Below are 22,758 nucleotides of genomic sequence, written 5' to 3'. Positions count from 1 at the left end.
TCAGTGGTACTAGTTAGAAAGAAATTGTGTGATAGCTTATGCTACTTTCAACCTGTACGGTTGTCACAGTAAAATTTAAACGGAACCTTTCATGAAGTTGCGCAAAATTAGAGAAAATGTTTAAATGTGTAAAATAGTATATATTTCGATGAAATATTATGAAGAGTAACTGTATTTGAGAGCTTCAAAGAAGGAAGAAAATTGAAACAAGACGATAAACGGATAGGCTGATCTACAAATTTCTGATGATATAAAATTGTTAAAAATCATATACCGTTCGAAAACAAAACTTCAAAGTCTAATTTGGCTGTGTACCAAGAAATCGATATATTTAATATCGAGGTTACAAAAATTCCGAGTAGAAGGAACGCCGACTGTATTTTTTGATACCAAACGTATAATTTATGCTGAAAAATCTGACTGTAAACACTACATTTTGTTGAGATGGGATGATGCGACTGACCGCTTCATTTAATCGCGTTAGGCTTCAGTTTACGGAAAATCAGTCCTGATTTTTTTTTTTTTTTTGCTTAACAATTAATCTATCTTGTTTTCTTATGGTTTAGCAAAATTAGGTGTCCCCCAGGGTAAAAATATTTTATATAAGTAAAAATTGCGATGAAAGAATGGTTCGACAATCGTAATCGATTCAGAGAACCGTGACGAGTAAACGAAGATCCAAATTAAATGTTTTCTCAAGAGCTAAATTCTTTGTACAGCCGATATAAATAATATACAAAAACAGATTATTACAGATATTAGAAAGAAGAAAAATATATATATATATATATATATATAAAAGATAATAATAGTGTTTATTTATTTTGCGGATTTTTAATCTCAGTCTGGGAACCTAAATGCCAAATTTCGACGTAGATTAATCATAAATTCAGTAATACATAGCGGTTATTTTATTGGTTTATAGTTTTTCATACAAATATAAACCAACTCTCTCGAACACACTGAATCTCGATGTACATTTTCTCATTTTGGATTCAATAAATCCAAAACCAAAATGCCCAAAACCGGGTGAGGTTTTGAGCCATTGCAATAGTTTCCTTTAATAATATTTTTTGTTATAACAGCGGGTAAATAAGAACAATTAATAAGCTGCTATTACTGAATTTTAAAGAACAATTTATATCCGGAGTAACAGTACAAGATGAAACGATAAAGATGCTATGATTTGCTGATGATATAGTAATTCTAGCTGAGAGTAAAAAGGATTTAGAAGGAACAATGAACGGGATGCATGAAGTCCTACGCAAGAACCGCATGAAAATAAACAAAAACAAAACGAAAGTAATGAAATGCAGTAGAAATAACGAAGATAGACCACTGAATGTAAAAATAGGAAGAGAAAAGATTATGAAGGTAGAAGAATTTTGTTATTTGGGAAGTAGAATTACTGAAGATGGACGAAGCAGGAGCGATATAAAATTCCGAATAGCACAGGCGAAACGAGTTTTCAGTCAGAAATATAATTTCTTTACATCAAAAACTAATTTAAACGTAAGGAAAAGATTTTTGAAGGTATGTGTTTGGAGCATAGCTTTATATGGGAAGTGAAACTTGGACGATCGGAGTACCTGAGAAGAAAAGATTAGAAGCTTTTGAAATGTTGTGTTATAGGAGAATGTTAAAAATCATATGGGTGGATAAAATGACAAATGAAGAAGTGTTGCGGCAAATCGAAGAAGAAAGAAGCGTTTGCAAAAATATAGATAAAAGAAGAGACAGACTAATAGGCCACATATTAAGGCATCCAGGAATAGTAGCTTTAATATTAGAGGGTCAGGTAGAAGAAACAAATTGTGTAGACATGAAACGTTTCGAATATTTAAAACAAATTGTTAGGGATGTAGGATGTAGTAGGTATACCGAAATGAAACGATTAGCACTAGATAGGGAATCTTGGAGAGCTGCATCAAACCTCTCAAATGACTGAAAAAAAGTGAATTACAAAATTCAGTTTAGTGGAAAACAATATTAAACGTTCGTCAATTTTGAAATAATAATCATTAAAAAAAATATGGTTACTCTTTATAAAGAAAGACTCATTAAAGAACCATTTCTGTTTTTTACTTTGATTATTTTTTATTTTATTTATTATAATTGTTTTTTTAAACAAATGTATGTCCCTATGTAACCAAAATGAGACAGTATTAAACAAACAAGTAATGTGGTAGTAAATGAGTGCGGATAGGTGAAAAAAAAAAACATAAAAAGTTTGAGTTTCAACGTAAAAGAGTTGAATAGGGGTAGCTTTTGGTGGGAGTAAGCGGAAGGGAAAAGAGGGGTCGGGACTAAAAGAGGAAAGAATGCGGGTGAGAGGAACAGACCGATCGATTTTGACACAGCCCTCGAAAATGTGTTCCACCAACGGTATCCTGGCCCGTGTACAGCCACGCCACAGCGTCCTACCCCAATGTTCGCTCGTACCGCGTCACTTCAATTTTATCCTACAGAGCGGTACACTAGTTTGGAGTGAATGTAAACCGCGGGAACGAATGCGGCATACAAAGTAGAGACATGTACAGCAAACGCACACGTTTAAAAGCACACCAGAAAACAAGAACGTGCATGTACGTACGTCACCATGGATGGTTACCTACAGATCAAGCAATTTAATAAAAAATATAAATTTTCAGTGGATTTTTTTTGTTTGTAAAAATGATTATAAATATTTAACGGTTGTTTAATTTATTATATATATATGTATATGTGTGTGTGTGTGTGTGTGTGCACATTATTTATTGTGCGTTAAATTTATCTTATTTTAAGCTATAAAAATGAAAAGAAAAATTGAAACGCAAGAATACGCTCAAAGATCGTTTACATAAATGTTACTTAAAATTAAAAATTCACGGCGGTTTCATCGTTTATTATCAGTAGAACTTGAGGAAATAATTATATAAGTTAATAAATTATACAGTTTTACAAGAAATATTGAAACAAGCGTGCAGAAAAATCTACTAAACGAAAAAGTAAAGAAACCTTACTTAAAATCAATAAGAAACCAGGAAAAGAGAAAGAATGAACCAAAATTACGTATTGCCCTCATTACACCAGCAAAATAAAATGTATTGTAACAAGACTACCGGTCTTGTTATATGGTATGGCATAATGGACCTGAGTAACGGATTCCTGCCAATTAAGAAGAAAGTAGTAGAAAATATAATAATTGGAGGAATCCAGAAAGGGGCTAAAAGAAACCCTTTTAGAAAACTAACAAGTCAATTTAACAATCTTCCTTTTTACACACCTAAACAAATGTTCAAAATTTCATTCATAAATTTTTAGGGTAGTTTTTTTGTAAACAGCAAAAGTATTTGCAGTAAAAGAATACTTGTGTTATCTATTTTTGTACTATTGTTGCTAATACAAGATTAATGATTAAACGTGTTAAGATTAGCGGTCTTGCTAATATCTGTTGTAAATGGGACTAAATTCAGTTTTTCAATATTTAATTACCTGTAAATAAATCCTTACGATTACTTTAAATTCTCTTTGTATGTAGCCACTGTTTATTATTATTGTTGTGGTTGTGATTACTATTTGTTTATTATTGACATTTATTGTTATTATTATGATTATTGTGAATTGTTTATTATTGTCGTTTATTATTATTATTGATTTATTTTGTTTTGCTTATGTTTTTAAACTAATAAATTTTAATTAAATAATCATTGTCAGTTGTCAATTTCTCAATATCTTGATAAAGCAGCGAACACGCGACAGTATTTTTAAAAATTACAATTTTAACAGTATCGTGCCTAAGCGTATGTTCGAAAATTGTCCTGTGTCCTCGAAAAATGAAATGAAAATAAACCCGTCTGAAGAACGATAAATTGATTTGTAAAGAAAATGTACGTAATTTATGAAAAGCAAAGAAAATCAAAAATTATAATTTTAATAAGGTCCGATAAAATAATAAAAAGACCAAATATATCGGCTATACTCCGAATTATCCCAGAAGTTGATCGATAAATCACTTTACTAAAGATAGTTTAAAGAAAACGTATTTGTAATAAACGAAAATTATATATTGGAGATTCATGATGTAAAACCCTATGTCAAATGACGATTAGTCAGCAATCTTTCAGAATTTTTAATTTATTAAAACTTTTTTTTGTCCAAAATCATATGTATATTAAATAGTTATCGCTCCCTGATTACTGATTATTAAGTATTGTTCACGGGAAGGGATATAGTTGATCGGTTGGTTCATAAGGAAGTAGTGTTCATCGTTTGTTCTCTTACTTTTTTGAGGTAAAGTTTTATCTATTAAATCTATAAGAGTGCGTTAGGTTGCAGTGGTCGATCAGAGTTTGTGATTTCAGTGATATAGGATGTTTTTTCCATCAAACATTTTCAGACGGAAAAAAAAAGAAACTAACAAGACAGTTGTAGGACACACGTTATAATTACAAGATAATAATACGGCTTGAAGTTAAAATCGCAAATTTCAAATATGTTATCAGTAAAAAAGAGCTTCTATTTCAATATCTTTATATATTAAAATCGTTTTCAGCGCCCTTGAAAATGTATAAATTGTTACCTCACACAACCATATTTGTTACTTTTTGCGCGAACCGCAAAACGGGATTCAAAGATTAATTTTATAAAAAATCATTTTAAAGCAGGCTTGATTACAATAAAAAAGGGAAAGAAGAAAAATATTAAAAATGCATAACTTTTGATCGGATCCGGCCGCTCGGTGAGGTTTGGGACTCCCAATTAAGTAAAGATTCAATTTATACGCGTAATTAGAAGACTGCAATGAAAAAGAACCATCATAGCGATCACAACAAAGCTTCAAAGTTTAGAACATTTTTTGGGATGGGGATGCGATTTTCTAAAATTGTTTTGCAAATATTGTCATTTTTTAATCGTTAACAAAAATGCGTAAGAAAAATATGAACTTAATTAAGCGAAATCTCGAGATACGAGAGAGACCTTGCTCTACAGCCTCAACCCCTTTAACTTTTACGTTGAAAATATTTATCGGCAACAATGCCCCATATATAAAACTAATCTAAGTTTGTTCAAAATCGGCTCAGTAGTTCTGGACATATTAGGTAATTTAGAGGTCGACACCGAACACAAACACACACACACACACACACACACACACACACACACACACACACACACACACACACACACACACACACGTACATACGAACATTAGTATCCGGAGAATTTCCATCTGGTTTTTTGGGTTCTATAGGTATCAAAACGTCAAGACTCTTTTCGCCTTGTCTTCGTTAAGCCAAATAGATTTTTTATGTATTAACACGGCAAGCCTATTTAAATATGTACCGATATTCAGATCTACAGTTGACTAGCTGTGTAATGAACACTTTATCAGTATTAATGAATGGATTATTATTTAGAATTTAAGGAATTTTAGAATTATTATTTAGTTAAGGATTTAAGGAAATCGCGGGTAAAACGAAAAAAATCTAAAGGAAACTTCAACTCTATTCAATTTTTTTTTTTTTTTAAATTCATAAATTGAAACAGTGCTGGTATTTTAGATCAATAAACTCTTTTTGTCTTTTTTTGTAAAATCAGACAGGTAATTTGCTAAACATAGGTATAAAAAAAAATCTACCAAATTTAGTTTACGAACAACTCGCCTTAACACAATTTTATAACCCGAAATTTATAGGAAAATTTTTAAAGAATAAGCTCCTTCCGTATCAGGCAGAATACATATAGAAAGGTTTCTAGAATACATTTTTATAATTGCTGTTTTATTGTCGTTTCGTTAGTTTTTCAGTAGCGTTATTTTTTTTTGTTACTCACTCTTCTAAGTTATTTAACATAAGTACATTTTGATCTAAGGTCTAGCACAACCTGTTAATAATTAGTTAATTAATTATTTCAAAGAAGATACGTTTTCATATTCAGGTATAATGGATTACCTCAATGAAAGGATCAGATAACTATTTATTCCACTGGCAGATAAATAAGTATACGGTTTAATTAATGTACTACGTACCGGGCTAATAGACGTTTAACGATAATTAAAAAACTAGAATAACAAACAAGAGTTCCGGTTGAAACTTTGATTTTTATGCGTATAAAGGGTTACGCTGAATGTTTATTGAAATAAATAAGAAAAAGATTATGTTCCGAAACCATTCACAAAAATCCTACTTAAAATTTAAAAATAGATGGCAATTTCGACTGTTAAACGATGATCGTTAGTAGAAACTGAGGAAATATAATACTTATAAAAAAATTAGTAAATAAATAAACGGGGGAAAACATTATATAACACTGCAATAATACTGTTTATTTATCAACTACTATTTGTTTTTTTCGTAATTTATTTATTTGTTTTCTTAGAGATATTTTCCTCATCGTCGGATGATGATTGTTTAACAATTAAAATGGCCTTCCTGGTTTAAATTTAAAAAAAAAAGAAGATTTTTGTAAACGATTTTTAAACGTAACTTTGTTTTCCTATTTACTTAATTTTTATGGTAATTAAGATGTATTACATAAAAATTTGACCAAAAGTCTTCCATATTTTTGTAAACAAGAACGAGACATCAAAATGTATGAAAAAAAAATGATTAATTTTAATTAAATTTTTAGTTTAAACGTGATTTTTTCGTACAGTTTAAGAAAATATTTCTTTCAAATGCTGATCACCAAAGCGTTGGCAAATTTATCTTCTTTTTAACTCGTTTTTCATTACCGACTGGAATGTTGCCGTTGGTATTATTGTGCATCGATTTCGGTTAATTAATTCGGCTAAAGTTGGCAAATTAACATCTATCATTTTTTTTTTTTTTTTTTTTACGTAGTCTCAAAAGAATAAAGTAGAGCCGTCAAATCCGGCGACTTTATACGCGTAGGCTACTGATTGAAAGTTGAGGATTAGGAGTTCTAGTGTGGTTTCACCCTGTTGGAATCAGTCCTCCCCGATCTCATCTGCAATATTCGGGATGAAAATTTTTCAGACATCTCTACAACGATTCCTCTTTCACAGTTAATACGGCAACGCTTTTTTAAACTAAAAAGTAATTAAGTAAAATAATTCAATTCGATGATTCATTTTACAGAAACCGTACGCTACACCGTTATTTGTTCTGAATGACAAACAATAGTATCGATAAGTAATTTGCTAATCGGTAGTATCTTAAAAATGCGAATTATTCTCATCGAAGTCATTAAAATGGGAACGGTTTTCATCAATCATCCGTAAATTCTATAAAAAGAAAACATAAAATTTACTTGTCTCGAGTAACACGCGGCTGTATTGTAGGCTCAACCCGTAGTCGCTGAGGGTTTAATATTTGAACTGATTGAATTTTCGAGGAATACAACTTTAAATTGATGGGGAAAATTCTGCTCAATGATGACGGCCGATTCCCAAATAAAAATAAAAAATAAAGCGTTTTCTAGTCGAAACTTTTCGGCTTTTCGTTATTTTCTTCGCTACGAACTAAATATTGTCACTGTTTTTTGAAGATATTAGTCTGCTTGATCTTCTGGCACCTACCCTTGCCCTAATACCGTCAAATTGTTGTCTACCGGTATGTACTAGACCGGTTTGTTCATCCCTTCCACATACTCAGTACGAGTTTCAATCCCGTTCAGCCAACACATTATTTTTGACAGCGCCATCAGTGAAGTTGTGTGTTACGAAAATAGAGCATCGGAATTTAGAGCGACGTTGTGCAATCAAGTTTTGTGTTAAACTTGGGGAATCCGCAAGTGTGACCTTTGAAAAGTTGAAACAGGCCTATGGGGAATATTGCCTATCAAGAGCACAAGTTTTCCGCTGGCACAAATAATTTTTGGAAGGCCGAGAACACGTTGAAGAACTACCTCGCTCAGGGAGACCTTCATATTCAAAATCTGACGAAAACGTTGAGCGTGTGACATCAAATTTTGAGAGACGATTTGGACATGCGAAAGGTTTGTGCGAAATTGGTGCCGAAAAACCTCACAACGGAACAGGACAATCGAAGAAACGGTGCGTTGATCTTCTTGAGAGGATTGACCACGACCAAGAATTCTTCAACCGTGTGATCACAGGTGATGAATCCTGGATATTTGAATACGATCCTGAAACAAAGGGGCAAAGGGAAGAGTGGTACACTCCGTCATCTCTTCGACCAAAAAAATGTCGAATGAGCAAATCAAAGATCAAAACCGGTGCTGATTTGTTTTTTTGACAGTAGGGGTTTCGTGCATAAAGAATTTGTTCCTCCTGGACAAACCGGCAACTAAGTGTTTTACAAAGGTGTCCTTCAAACGCTGAGGAAAAGAGTGATTCGCGTGACACCAGACGTTGCAGACAAGTGGATGCTTCATCATGACAATGCCCCGTGTTACACGGCCATTTCCATCACGGAATGTTTGACCTCAAAACGCATTCCTACGGTTCTCAACCACCCTATTCACCTGATTTGAGTCCTTGTGACTTTTTCCTTTTCCCGAAATTGAAACGTGTCTTAAAAGGACGTCATTTTGGAACTCTTGAGAACATTCAAAAGACTGTGACCGACCAGTTTAAAGCCTTCCAGCGCAGCTAACAGCAGTGGGAACAACGACTCCGCCGATGTATAGCTGCCCATGGGAATTTCTTTGAACGGGATAATATTGTTGTTTGAAAAAAATAAAAACTTTGGTAAGTAAAAAGTCAGTCTCATTACTTTTCTCATACACCTCGTACTAATTTATAACTAATGTTTCTTGCATAATTTAGAATATAAAAAAAGTTAATAATAAAAAGATTTGTGCTTTAAATGATGTTAAAACTGATACAAAAAGTGAATTATTTTTTATTTCTAATATCGTAGTATTATAATAGAAAATATTATGTTCCAGATGACGACCCCCCAACTGATGAATCCGATGGTGCTCAGTCCCCGTCCCACTGTGTCCCATTATTTTCCACAGGTAAGTCTTATTATTAAAATTAAAATTAACTACTTACAAATATTTCTTACAATAAAAATGAAAATACGTTCTATTAGACAGTACAAAACTAAATTTAATTAATTAAACGCAATTTCAAATGGTATAGTGAAGAGGCGGCGGAAAATTTTTTAGAAATAATTAATGTTCTAAATCATTCAGTTTTTGAGTACGATTTTATTTTTATGAATAACAATCGAATAACAAGTAAAAGCAATAAAAAAAGCATAGTAAAAGCAATTAAATTGTGATTTTTGAAGTTGCATTATTATTTCCCTTTTTGTAGAAAGAGGTGATACGGATACGGACTCATAACAGTCTGTTACTCTGAATGCAATAACGCACGAAGTCGGTTTATTCAGTTTTAGATCCATCACTTCTGAGCAATGCCGTTTATTGAAAACTAAAGTCGAAAGTAATCTGATAAACCCAGAAATTAATTCCAAATAGAAATAAGTGTATCCTAACTTGGATTTTTACCTTATAAGTAAACCGAACGGTATAAGCGTCCTGATACTAGAAATAAATGAATTCCAAAAATATCACTTCCATTATCAAATAAGAAACATCACCGTATCTCGGAATACGCTAAGAAATATGAGGAGTAGAGCGGTTTCCCGTTGTCTTTTTCAACGAGCCTAATATACGTCAGTATAACATGTCCGTCGATATGTACATGAAATTCACCCCTACAAACACTACCTTCGATTTTTTTAAGATATAGAGCTTACTTGTTTGGCATTATTAATAACCATCACCTTAAAGTAACTTCGATTGGTCTCGTTTGTCTTTCAGATGTTTTACGTAAGTCACAACTATAATAAACACCGGAAGATTTTACGGGAAACTTTTTATCTCAACAGAAAGGAGTACGTTAATTTGTGGCTTTACACTATTTAGCCCAGTCATCAACGGATTGACGCGTGTAGATTACCTGAGTTGCAAGAGGTATAATCAGAATGGCTTTCTTTGGGAGTAATGATGTTCATTATACTCTGTGGTGAATAGTGTGAGGGTGTCACTTGTAGAGCTGAATATCACTTGCATTTCGGCGGGTTTGATATACAACATATATTAGGCTCGGCTCGATGAAAAATACATGGAGAACCACTTCACTCCTTATTTTCCATAGTAAGCCTTTCGTGATGTGCTTCTGATTCTTCAAGATGGTAGTGTAATTTTTAGAAATAAGTTACGATACGTGTCAAGTCTCTCACAATCATTAAGGTTATGTTAATTGTATTTAGTCTTGTGTCATTCTAATATTAAATCGCCTTCGCTTGAAAATAAAGAAAACTGTAATCGGGAAAAAAATACCTAATTCCTTTTCCAGAAAAATTTAACCGGTATTTAAAATATTCTCTCGGCATTATTCTTATTTTTATCAAATTTAAGGTTACTCGCCTTTAAGTTTCTTCCGGCATACGGACAAATGTTTTTCTTGGCTTAACCTTACGTAACATTTTAAAACAACTGAAAAAAAAATCTGACAAGACAGTTAGTTGTAGGACTTTTCCCGTCAGTCGTTTTTTTTCTGACGCACGGTTTACACACACAACTTAATTAAAAATATTTATAATTTTATTTAAATATAATATTTTTTGTTTATTTAATTAAAGTGCGCGCGCATACCGTATTTCATTCGCGCGGGTGTGGCGGTACTAGCGGCCACTTTAAATACTTTTTTACAATTTAAATTTTATTAATTTATTTAATTCTAACGTCACCTATGACGTCGCAATATAGCAGACGACTACAGCCGTACGTCAGTGCTACACTAGCGATCCTTGTGGTGAGAGAGGGTACTATTGATTTTATATAGAGCATGTTTTTTTTGGGGGATGCGATTTTGAAAATTTTGTTTCTACAAATATTATTTTTTAATTAACAAATGCGCCTACAAAAAATAAGATCTTAATTAGGTGAAATCTCGATACGATGACCTTGCAGTAGGTGATTTTGCTGTACAGCCTCACCCCCTTGACCTTTTAAGTTGAAAATTTAATGGCGTCAATGAAATATGGCGTCTATGCATCAACGAAATGGCGCCATACATAGAAATATTCTAACCAAGTTTGGTGAAAATCGGTCCAGTAGTTCTGGAGAAATAAGGAGTACGACACCGAACACATACACGTACATACAAACATCCGGAAAATTTTTATCCGATTTTTTGGGTTCCTTAGTTGTCAAAACTTCATCATCCGGTGAAAATCGCATATGCCCAAATAGGACCGATTAAAATACTTTTCCTTCTAAAGCTATAGCGCTAGTCGGGAAAATATAATGTAAAATGAAGTAAATACTGCATTAAAACGGAAAAATAACACATTTTCTGTTCTTTCAATTTTTTGAGTCGGCTTCGTCTGTGTTTTCTTAGCTGATTTTTAATTTGATAGCTACTTGTAAAAGCTGAAATTTAAAGAATTAAATTAAATTTTTTTTAGGTCGGATTTTTTTAAACCGATTTCAAATACTGTTTTTACTTGTTTATTATTATAATTTTAAAAACGCTACTGGATTCTGTAATAATTTAACGAGGGAGTTTGGAAATTTAACATAAATCTCTTTGTTAATAAAATAGTAATAATTTATTATATTATTTCCCTTTTTAGATATTATTGTAATTACCACATTCACAAACATTTTCTGTTTTTTTCTTTGTGTTGATACTTGCGTTACATTTAAATTATCAGTTAATAATTTTAAAGTTGATAAAACAGTTAAATGGATGCTTGAATTAGTAGTTCAAATGATATAAAAATTCATAAATATTGTTCAAAAACCGTGACTTTAAGTTATTCTCAGAACTGAAATGTATTTTCATCTATCTCTCATTCTTTTACAAACAAGATACGTAATATCATTTACGCATGAACTCGGTAATTACAATCTGTTTAGTAATCAGGTGTTATTAAATTAGTCATTTCCTCTTTCATAATTTATTTCAATTAACTTATTTACAGTTATATCTAACAAAGATAATGCTTTACTATGCTCGATTGTCTGGCCTATACTTCTTCTATCTAATATGTTAATTTGAAGTGAAAATCGAATACGCATTTATGTTAGCGTGGAAATCTTATAAAATACTAACGTATTTAGACCTGTAATGTAAAACCGTAAGGAATTTAATTGATCTTATTTTTGGGATAGATCATTTTATAAAAATATAACAGTATTGATAGAGAAAGTATTGGATTATACAATTTTTTATGCATCCAAATACACACACACACATATATATATATATATATATATATATATATATATATATATATATATATATATATATATATATATATATATATATAAATTTAATCTGATGGTTGAACAACATATAGGCCTGTATATTACACCCCAGCTTAAATGGGTGGCCGATATATACTAATGTTCATCTAGATTTGGAATAAAGTTAACTTAATTGAGCAGGCTGTTTTCTTCGACCGTGTTTAAACGATTTATCCTAGTACTGTAAAAATAATAACAGTTACACATAGAAGTTCTGATAAGCATTAAAATATTTTATATACTATTTTATCGACACGATCAGGAATATTGTACGGTTATGTAAAATAATTCTTGTAAATGTCGAGTAGAAAGCAGGTCTCAGTAATGCGTTTACCGTAACTTAACGCAAACCGGAGCAGTAGGGCTATGGATGCCTGTTGGAAGGTGATCACTAGGCTGAATGCAGACATCATCATAGTCAGCGAGCCAAATCGGAAGACTATATCCAACACAAAATGGATAGAAGAAGCGAATGGGGATATTTTGGTCATTTCCCCTGCAATGGCTGTAAATGGAACTGGTTTTGGGAGCGTTAAGACGTAATGGCCGACAGGCTGTCACAGATATGCTGATGGTGGATGCAGTTGGGCGGCGGTGGCTTCTCGGAGTCATTGTCCGTCAATTGCCCCCTGAGGCCTCGTCGCTGCTGTTCTATGTCGGCGTTAGGTGTACCTGAGCGGTTGCCCGAGAGAGAGCTTTGTATATGCCCCACGGGTTAGGTCCGGCCCTTGTGCGACTTGAGGGAGAGGATTTTTAGCAGGTGTAAGCCTCGCACTAGCCGTCAGTTGTATGCTGTTATCTAGATAATAATCTTGAATTTCAGAACGTATTTTATGACACAGGTCATAATGAAGTCGTCAAGCGAGTTCAACGTTTCCGGTATATCGGCCGCAATCTATCTTACGCAGAGGATAAAGTCAGGTCTTAATTAAAACGGGGAGTGAATATACATCACGATAAAACGATACCGAGACCCAGCTTAAATCTGTATAATCATGAAGTTCTCTTACTAAACAACTTGGAATGTTGGGCACCCGAACTATAGAAATAAACGAAATGAGATTTTTTAGAAAAGTTAGGTGTTACGTGGGAATTTAAATTCAAAAATAACATATAGAACGAATTTTAGTGTTATCATCTCATCTAAAATTTGACCGTGAATCCGGGTATAAGGAAAAGTGAGTAGCCTCACAAACGGATACTCGAAGGGCGATAGAGTACAAGTCTTTATGCGGGTTAAAAATTGGAAGATCAAAAATGAGATGTGAAGCCGGAACGAGTCATCGGCCTAAACCTAGATGAACCGCTAAAGGATATCTAGATCTTGAGAATGGTAAATATCATCGCCTAACTATTGTAAAATTGTGACTTTTGTAACACAATTTAAATCCACCGGTAATAATTTGGTGAACGGTTTATAATTCAGTTCATGCTTTTTTTGTGACGTACAATTTCGAAGACAGGGGAAAATTTTTTCTAATGAAATCTGAACCGGTTCTCAGGTATTCCTTTTGAATCTGGAGGAAAACAAATTGTTTCAACATGTATTTAAACCGGTTGCTTCAAAATCGCTGAACAGTCCACAGATATCTCGAAGAATAACGAGCGGAACGTGTGTGTATCGTTAGGAACAGGTTTGAATTATTCCTTTAAAAAAGGCCGTTTGGTTTCAGGATCCCTTGATTCTTATTGACCATCCTTTGCCATCATCCTTGAGCCGTTTCTCTTTGGTGATTTTGTACTGATATCCGTAGGATTAGAGCTAAGTTTATGGAAATCTATAGACTGCAGTTTGCTGAGGGCAGCTTTGAGTCTCCTATCCAGTTTCTGGAGTTAGAACTAATCTGCAATCGACTTTTTATCGATAAAACCTGTTTTTCGTACTTACATATAAGATATAATCTCAAACAAAAATTAGCTACGGAATGCAAAAGTTCACCGAGATAGAAAATTTTTCCCGTTTAAATACGTGTTATTATTAATCAGAGGTAGTTTTACAGTTCACTGTCGGGTAAGTGTGGTTTTTTTTTTTTTAGGAGTAAAATAATATACATTACATTTTCTAAACAGGGAACGATTACTGGATCATGGTTATGGAAATTAATAATTTTAAAGAGAAACATCATATTCGTCATAATAATTTTCTTTATCTGGCCAACTCACGAAGAAATGTTTTTCTTTTAACTTAAGATATTAAAGAAATGATTTATTTTCAGAAATATAAAAAAAACATTACACTTATTTTTTATACGCAAATTTTTTTTTTTGTCTTCAGTCATTTGACTGGTTTGATGCAGATTCCCTATCTAGTGCTAGTCGTTTCATTTCAGTATACCCTCTACATCCTACATCTCCAACAATTTGTTTTACATACTCCAAACGTGGTCTGCCTACACAATTTTTTCCTTCTACCTGTCCTTCCAATATTAAAGCGACTATTCCAGGATGCCTTAGTATGTGGTCTATAAGTCTGTCTCTTCTTTTAACTATATTTTTCCAAATGCTTCTTTCTTCATCTATTTGCCGCAATACCTCTTCATTTGTCACTTTATCCACCCATCTGATTTTTAACATTCTCCTATAGCACCACATTTCAAAAGCTTCTAATCTTTTCTTCTCAGATACTCCGATTGTCCAAGTTTCACTTCCATATAAAGCGACACTCCAAACATACACTTTCAAAAATCTTTTCCTGACATTTAAATTCGTTTTTGATGTAAACAAATTATATTTCTTACTGAAGGCTCGTTTAGCTTGTGCTATTCGGCATTTTATATCGCTCCTGCTTCGTCCATCTTTAGTAATTTTACTTCCCAAATAACAAAATTCTTCTACCTCCATAATCTTTTCTCCTCCTATTTTCACATTCAGTGGTCCATCTTTGTTATTTCTACTACATTTCATTACTTTTGTTTTGTTCTTGTTTATTTTCATGCAATAGTTTTAAGTTTTATTCGTTTTATACGCAAATAGATAAACAATAATAATTAAAATAATTACTAAAAGTATACATTTTTTAAATATTATCAATAGTCAATATGATCTAATATTTTCTGTATTTAACAGATAGGAGTATTTACTAATTATGTAGGCATATCATGAACAGAACAATAAATTTTTACGTGTGAAAATACGATTGGCAAGAACTCCTACAATTTAATAATAATAATGTACAATAGAATTTTGATTAACGTCAAAGAATGCGTAAAGTTTAAAGTTTACGAGAAATATTAATTGCGACATCAATTTTCTTAAGAAAAACTAACTGTGGTATAACTATGTGATAGAATATGCGATACATGACTCGAGTCTAGGTATTAGTATGCCGAACGTGGAATTTCTGGTATGCGTAACTCACAGAAGCTAGGTCTAAAGATAAATTCTCGTATTACAAAATCAACTCAAGACATAAATACACCGCTAAGTTATATTGCAAGAAAGAAATACTGAGATAAAGTGAGAGTGAGTAATGATCTTTTTTACAATTATATCTATCTTCAAATCCCTTTTAAAGCCTTAAGGATCGTCCAAAGATCTATTTTAATTTTTTTCTGCACTCGAATAAAAATTTAGGGAACTTTTTTTATGTTTTTGTGAGTTATAATTTTTTTTAAGGCAAAACAAAATTTAGAAATTTGAAGACGTTTAAGTTAGTTTCTTTTAAGAAATGTTGCAACTATTCAACTTTTTTTTTTAATAATAAATAATATACATTTACAATTAATTTAATAGGTTATTATTTTTATCTACCTATCATGACTTATTGAATTAACCCGTGTTCCTCCGGATAAGTAGAACAAAGTCTGTGTTTATTACCTGAAAGAGACCTTCGATAAAAATTCCAAAAAAATATCTTCTATAAAAACTATCTCTTACCGTATCCGTCTACCCTTACCGTATCTAAATCTTACCTACTGGCTTATGTTGTTGGTATTTCTTCCGAAACCTGATACGCGTGAAAGAAGTCGTTGCTATAAGTAGGAAGAACAGAAATGAATCCGATCGGGGGCGTCAAGGGACTTATCAGAATAACAGAATACATTATTTCCTGCCGATTACTATTACAAAAACTATTTGAAGTATTTCATTAAATATTCCAAACCTTATCTACTTTCAAACTTTAAAGGCTGTTTAATAAAGTTTCTACTGTGTGTTTGAAATAATACCCACCATTTCGAAAATTGATTTAGATATTTTGGTACCGTTAACATTATCTCTAATCAATTTATATCTAATCGTTCTCCCACGAATAAATTCAAACTCAGTCTTCTTCGAAAGTAATGAAAATGTGAACAAGAAAACTTTATCTAAATGTCATTTAATTTAATTTTTGTTCCTGAACTCTAATGATAAAATAAATCCCTGGAAAATAACTCAAAAAATGATTTCTATCGAAGGGGAACGGTTTTTTTATAACGGGATTTCAAAATATCATCCCATAAAATTCATATAAAACACTTCCATTTTTAATTTTTTCTTGATAGGCAGCATTTCTATCGCTGAGATTGTAAGCACTCATGTAAGTCGATATTCTTAAAATTATTCGATATACTCGTATGAAATTTTACAGTGTAACCGCCACCTCTAATTGCTGTAAAATTTAGATTTATTTTTTTAGTGTATTCTATCTTTAATTTGATCGATTTATTTTTTATCTTACTTATGTTAATATCTTTTGCATTTACTTAAATCGTTTCGCATTGTTTATTTTAACGTTTTACTGGTTTTAGAATAAAGATATATCCTAAAAGATTACATCTAGAAATATGTAGTTATGTAATATTATATTATTATATAATATTACATAATTACACATTTTAACAGTCATAAGGTTACCGAAGAACCTTAAATTTTACAATATTGCTTTTAATTATACATAAAAAAAAATAACAGCATTACTGTATCGTTATCACCACATAAATTCAACCTGGTAGGAATCATTCATTTTTTTGTGTATGGCCTATTGCATTGCGCAACATTAGATCTAATATTTATTTTTTTATATGGACTTATATCAGAAAGGGAGTAAAGGTGTGGAAGCACCTTGTGTTGACAGTTACATGATTGGCAAGCGCGTTTACATTTTTTTTTTTGTGAAGTTTTAGAAATTCTTTCGTTGACGAAAAAGATTAAAGTTCTATTGCTTTTAATACTTTTTTATTGTAAGTTTTCGGCAAAATTTCTATTCCAAGAGTAAACCATATAAAAGAAATAGTTTTACCAAAAAAGGAGTGCGGTCTCGTTTTCAAAATTTTTTAAGCATTTTCTGTGGATTTTTTTCTTTTATTAAATTTTAATTTCTTTCATTTTTTGTCCGAGATAATTTTCCTGCGAAAAATTGTTAGTATTTAAATCTAAGAAAAAACTTCTGCTAGAAAAACAAAAAAAACTATCTTTCTCTAAGGAAAAAGATTTTAAGACGAAATTAAGATTTTTGCTTTAGTAATGGTATTTCCGATCAGATAATAAGACAGAAATCAAGGTAATCGGTTTAACTAAAAACATTTTAAAACGATTCAATTAAGAACAGCGGTGTAAAACACTACGAAATTATAATTATATTGCCGTTTACTTATAAATCTTGAAAATAGAATACATCATTTGTCTTATTTTTAATTGTAAAAGAAAGCAGTTGTTTTAATATCCTGAAAGTAATCCGATTAAATGAAATAATTAATCTACGTCTACCGTACGATTTTTTGAAGCGATATATTTATTTATTTTTAAAATAAAAAAGCAAAACAACGGTTAATATTACTCAAAACTATATTCATTAATCATCGACGCTTGTCGGATGCTCAAAATATGTTTAAAACATCTGCATCTCTCAGCCGGTGGTTATTAGTGCACGAAATTTTTCATCATTTATATTCATTTTTACTTCGCTGTAAATATTAAATGTTAGTATTGAAAAAATGTAGTTTATATTTTTGAACGTGTACAAATATTTATCGTGTACGTTATGAAATGAAATGAACTTATTTTAATTTCCAAAGATAAGTAAACATGTAATATAATTTTTATATTTCAGCAACGTGCCTATTTTTTACGTTTTGTCATACGTACAGTTGTGCGCATCCTATTATAATTAGATTAAATTTGTATTAAATGCTAACGTTGTTTACACCTAAACCGACAAAAAAATATTTCTTCAAGCGTATTCTAATATCAATCTTCTATGTATTCATTTTTTTAATATTAGAATGTTAAAATATTAAAATCTTTTCTTCGTAAAATTGAATAAAAAAATAAAATATTTTTTAAATACGAAAGTTCAACATTTAGTCCACATTCTTTTATATCGGGTGGCGTATTGCTGTGAGCATAGGCTGACGGCTGGCTTACCGCGCTATTAACTATCCTGAAACAATTCTACAACTCTGACAATGTACTGCATCGCATACTGTGTAAGTAGTTATACTAGATGTTTTCGTAAAGGAATGACTAAACCGTTCCACCCGTCCTATACGTCTATCTCTTTCGCACGCCATGTGCGAAAGTAATTTTATAAAACTGTCACATACAATTTTTAATTTTAAGAACTATGAATTGAAAGATTATTCTACTGATCGGTGGGTGAATCGAGTATCTGTCATACTATACAATATTATTTAGTTACGTTTTACGAATAAAAATCAAATTTTTATTAAAAATAATATACCCTGTAACATTTATTGAAATCCGGTAAGTGAGAGCGTTTCCGATCGATTCGCACTTGCAATTAAATTTTACAAAACAGCATACAAAAAAAAATCGTTTCAGCATAGTTGCATATAATTTTGAAACATCGTAAGATTTAAAAACGAAATAAATTGAAAAGTAAACAATCAAGAGATACAACTATACTTTTACGATATAAAAAGTTATAATAATACCGTTATATTAAAAAAAAATCGACTAAATTCTAGAGCATTCTAGATTAAGATAATTAATTTTAATTGTGTTTTTTAATCTTTTCCGTACATCTTCCGAAACCGAACCACCGGTGCCAAATTTTGGAATTTCTACCTCAGAAAAGTATCCGTTTACCTTTCACAACTGATTTTTTATCATTAAAGTGTGTAAAAAATCTTCCGAATATTTTAATCGCATATTAAATCTTCATTAAATACATAAATCTTCCTTTTTGGGATAGTTTAGTGATCTCTGATCATCGGATCAATCAATTTTTTAAGCGCAAATGTTTCATTAATTCTCTAAGTTCATTCCTTTTATTGCATATGTTCAGGTGAACTCAAAATACATTTCGTCTTACTTTTTTTATTCTTCTTCTTTGTGTTTGTTGGTGGGACAAGTTCCCACTAAAGGAGACATCAGATCCGGATGAACGTTTAAATTTAATTTGATTCGTTTGATATTCTGGAAGTATCCGGATATCTATTTAGCAAGGCTTAGTCACTGCGATCCTCGACGTTGTAATGAATACACTCCCGTATCTCGAGTTATTTATGGATCGTCGTGCCAGGATGTGTTGTTAATTGTATGTCAAAAGCAGGATGATGGTCAGGACTGTGATGAGGACCCGTTTACATAAAAAAAAACCGATTCGTCCAAATTACTATAAGTTATAATTAATATAAATTAGGAAATTAATGTTTCTTTTGCGATTCGGAGTATTTTGTATCGCTAAACGGCTTGTTTCAAGGTCTCTCATATATTCTAAAACTTTACGTTTTTCCAATGTGTGTAAGATAAAAAAAAATATATATATATAATTTTTCTCTAAAAATTAGTAAAACACCGTTCAGATTCATCCTAAAAAATTTAATTTGTTGGCAATACTGATAAAAATATGGAGTTACGGTACAATTCGGCTTTGCAACTAGTATGTTTTTTATGCTTGTTTAAAAGACAATCAGTATTCTTTTTCTGAGAATAAGGTTAACCTTTAAGTAAAAAATAAGAATGTAAATAATAATCTTAAATTTCCGTTAATGCTGCAGAAAAACGTTTAAAGGATTAGTATAATCATTTAAACAGACCCGGGACGAATTTACACTCACCACTGAAATGCTTTTTTTATCCGCAATTCTACTGACTTATACAGATCGCTGCATTGCCCAAAAATCTAAAGCGAACAAATTCATCCGCCTTTTTCATCTTACCAGAATCGTCTTCATTAATGGTATGAGAGCACCCTTTTTTATTAAATTTCAAAAAGATCAATTACTTGTAATGAGAGCTAAAAGTTATAACTTCCTTTCTAAGAAACGGAAACGAGTGAGAATACCGATTGATTATTTGTTACTCAAACCGAATAAAACACTGGTGAGCCAAACTATTTGCGCGTGCGGCCATGTCGTTACTAGCCGAAAACATCATGCTCCCTTCTATCGACTGACGTCTGTAGTACGGCTAATGTGACTAACTGCTAACTGCTAAACCGACATTCATTAAAATCAAACTATTTGGTAATATACCTCATTAATATGTAACTTAGAAGTATTTTTTATGAATGTGTAAATTAATGTATTTAGCTTGAATTTATAATATTAAAATCAAAATATAATCTTATAATACGGTAATTTACTTGTAATATGAACTACACATATTATTTTAATAATCCAAATTTTTCCAATAAATGAAAAATTATTTAATAAAACACGATAACCAAGTATGTTTTTGTAATAGCGCTATAGAATAATTAGGTAATGTAATATTGAAAAGCATATTCTCTGCCGATTAATTACAACTATTATGAATTATTTCATAAATTTTATTATAATAATAGTAAAAGCGATATGTTTTTGTACTAACTCTTCAATGAAACGGTTAACAAAATGTTACGGTTTTATCTATCACTTATCACTTAACTATTAGCACTATTTAACCATCAAAGCACAATAAAGAAGTATTAATCAAGGCGTATTTTATACAAATCGAAAAAAACGTCATCGATTACTCTTTCAAGTACCTTCACTTTTTCACTCGAGCGGCTTGATCCCGCTCATGTCATCTGAGTCTTAATCACTGCTCTCGGAGTCAGGATCTCACTTTCCTTTGATAAGTACTCGACTTCCATTTTTTTTACGTTGTCGCACGTCCTTACCCGGTCTTCTTGGCTCGTGCTAGCGATCTTCTCTTCGGTTAGCGTTTGAACTTGAAGAAAACTAAAGATATATTTTTACTAGCGACGTAGCTTTTCGGCCCAAATGAGCTCAATCGGGTCGAGGTCTGGATGGTATGGCGACAGTCTTAAGATATCATGACTCTTTTCTAGAACAACTTAAGCTTGTTGCGGCAAAATCAAAGTACGTGTAATTTTACCAGTTTGTACAGCTCGGCCAGATACATAGCATCGGTGAAAGGAATGAATCATCACTACCGGATATCGAGGAGGTAGCCGACCTACACTGACGCCGCATCGAGTGCACTGCGTATTTGTCCTCCCTCCTCTTATTCCGCTCGCGAAGAGTCTCTGATAACTGATTCGACTCTGCATCCGGAAGCTATCATGTCCTACTCGCACAATGAAATTAACAACAAAACAATAACAACGGAATACGAAGAATCGAACAGCAAGTACAAAGCATCACAAAACACGAACGCCTCTAGTAGTAGCTCAACAATACTAGTTCCTTGGTGTTTTTTTTTTCCGTAGGAGGAGGAAAAAGCTCTGCCAGCCGCCGCCAGGTCCGCTCTGACGGCAAGTGCGGGGCTCTCACCCGCTAAAAAACCTCCCCCTCTAGTCACGCAGGGGACAGACCTAATCCGCATGGTATGTACACAGCCCCTGCGCGACAACCTGGGCGCTGTTATCACCGAATTAGAATAGCCAGAGCGACGTCCCCAGGGGATTATCGGCGAACGACGACTCCGAGGAGCCTCCGCCGACCATCCCCTAAGGCTGGCCTTCCATAGCCGTCCGGCATAAGTCTCTCCGCCTCAGGTCAACTGCAGTCTTCCAGTCTGCATGCCCCTCTCCTTCGGTGCCTTGTTTCTAATTTTGGCTGACACCACAGTCGTCACTCTCGTCCGATTAACCACCTACATCTCAGAAACGGTCGATCTGAGACTATACAAGACTACACTTCACTTACACTCGTACATATCATCCTCATTCATCATTCGAAGTAATACCTGATAGTGATTCCAGGAGTCTAAACAGGAAAAAATTTCCTTTGCTATTCGGATAACATTGTAATTTGATTTGTATGTAAGTGGTGCAATAAATTATTTTTGGAATTATCTATTTTGAATTTTTTATTCGTAACCGATTAAATTTAAACCATTTAGCCGTTTAAATATTATAACGTACGAGAAAAAATTGTTGTTTTGTTACATATATATATAAAACCTTTCAAAAACTAACAAAATGTTATTTTTCACATTAAAAAGAGGAATTATGGATTATAAAAAAACTAATTTTAAAGAATGTTGACGCATCAATTCTGAGATAAAAATACAAACAGATAATAAGCAAAGTTGATGGGAACGATAAACTAAATTTATTTATAAGGTCTACAAATTACGACATGTTATTTAAACTTAATTTTATTCCTCTTTCCTACACATCGTTGG

General features: G+C 32.3%; 1 protein-coding gene across 2 annotated transcripts in view; it reads left to right on the top strand.

Moving 5' to 3' along the window:
- LOC142320839 (facilitated trehalose transporter Tret1-like) overlaps positions 1-22,758 on the top strand; it is a 563,915-nt gene that overhangs the window by 398,031 nt on the left and 143,126 nt on the right. For both annotated transcript variants that reach the window (XM_075358815.1, XM_075358816.1), the window contains one exon: positions 8,857-8,928. In XM_075358815.1, coding sequence (XP_075214930.1) covers positions 8,857-8,928 — 72 coding nt within the window. The remainder of the gene's footprint in view (positions 1-8,856; positions 8,929-22,758) is intronic.

The sequence above is a fragment of the Lycorma delicatula genome, chromosome 3, assembly GCF_047948215.1.
Source record: "Lycorma delicatula isolate Av1 chromosome 3, ASM4794821v1, whole genome shotgun sequence".
Classification (NCBI taxonomy): Eukaryota; Metazoa; Arthropoda; class Insecta; order Hemiptera; family Fulgoridae; genus Lycorma; species Lycorma delicatula.
Note: the sequence above shows the minus strand (reverse complement) of the source record. Positions and strands in the feature narration are given on the sequence as shown.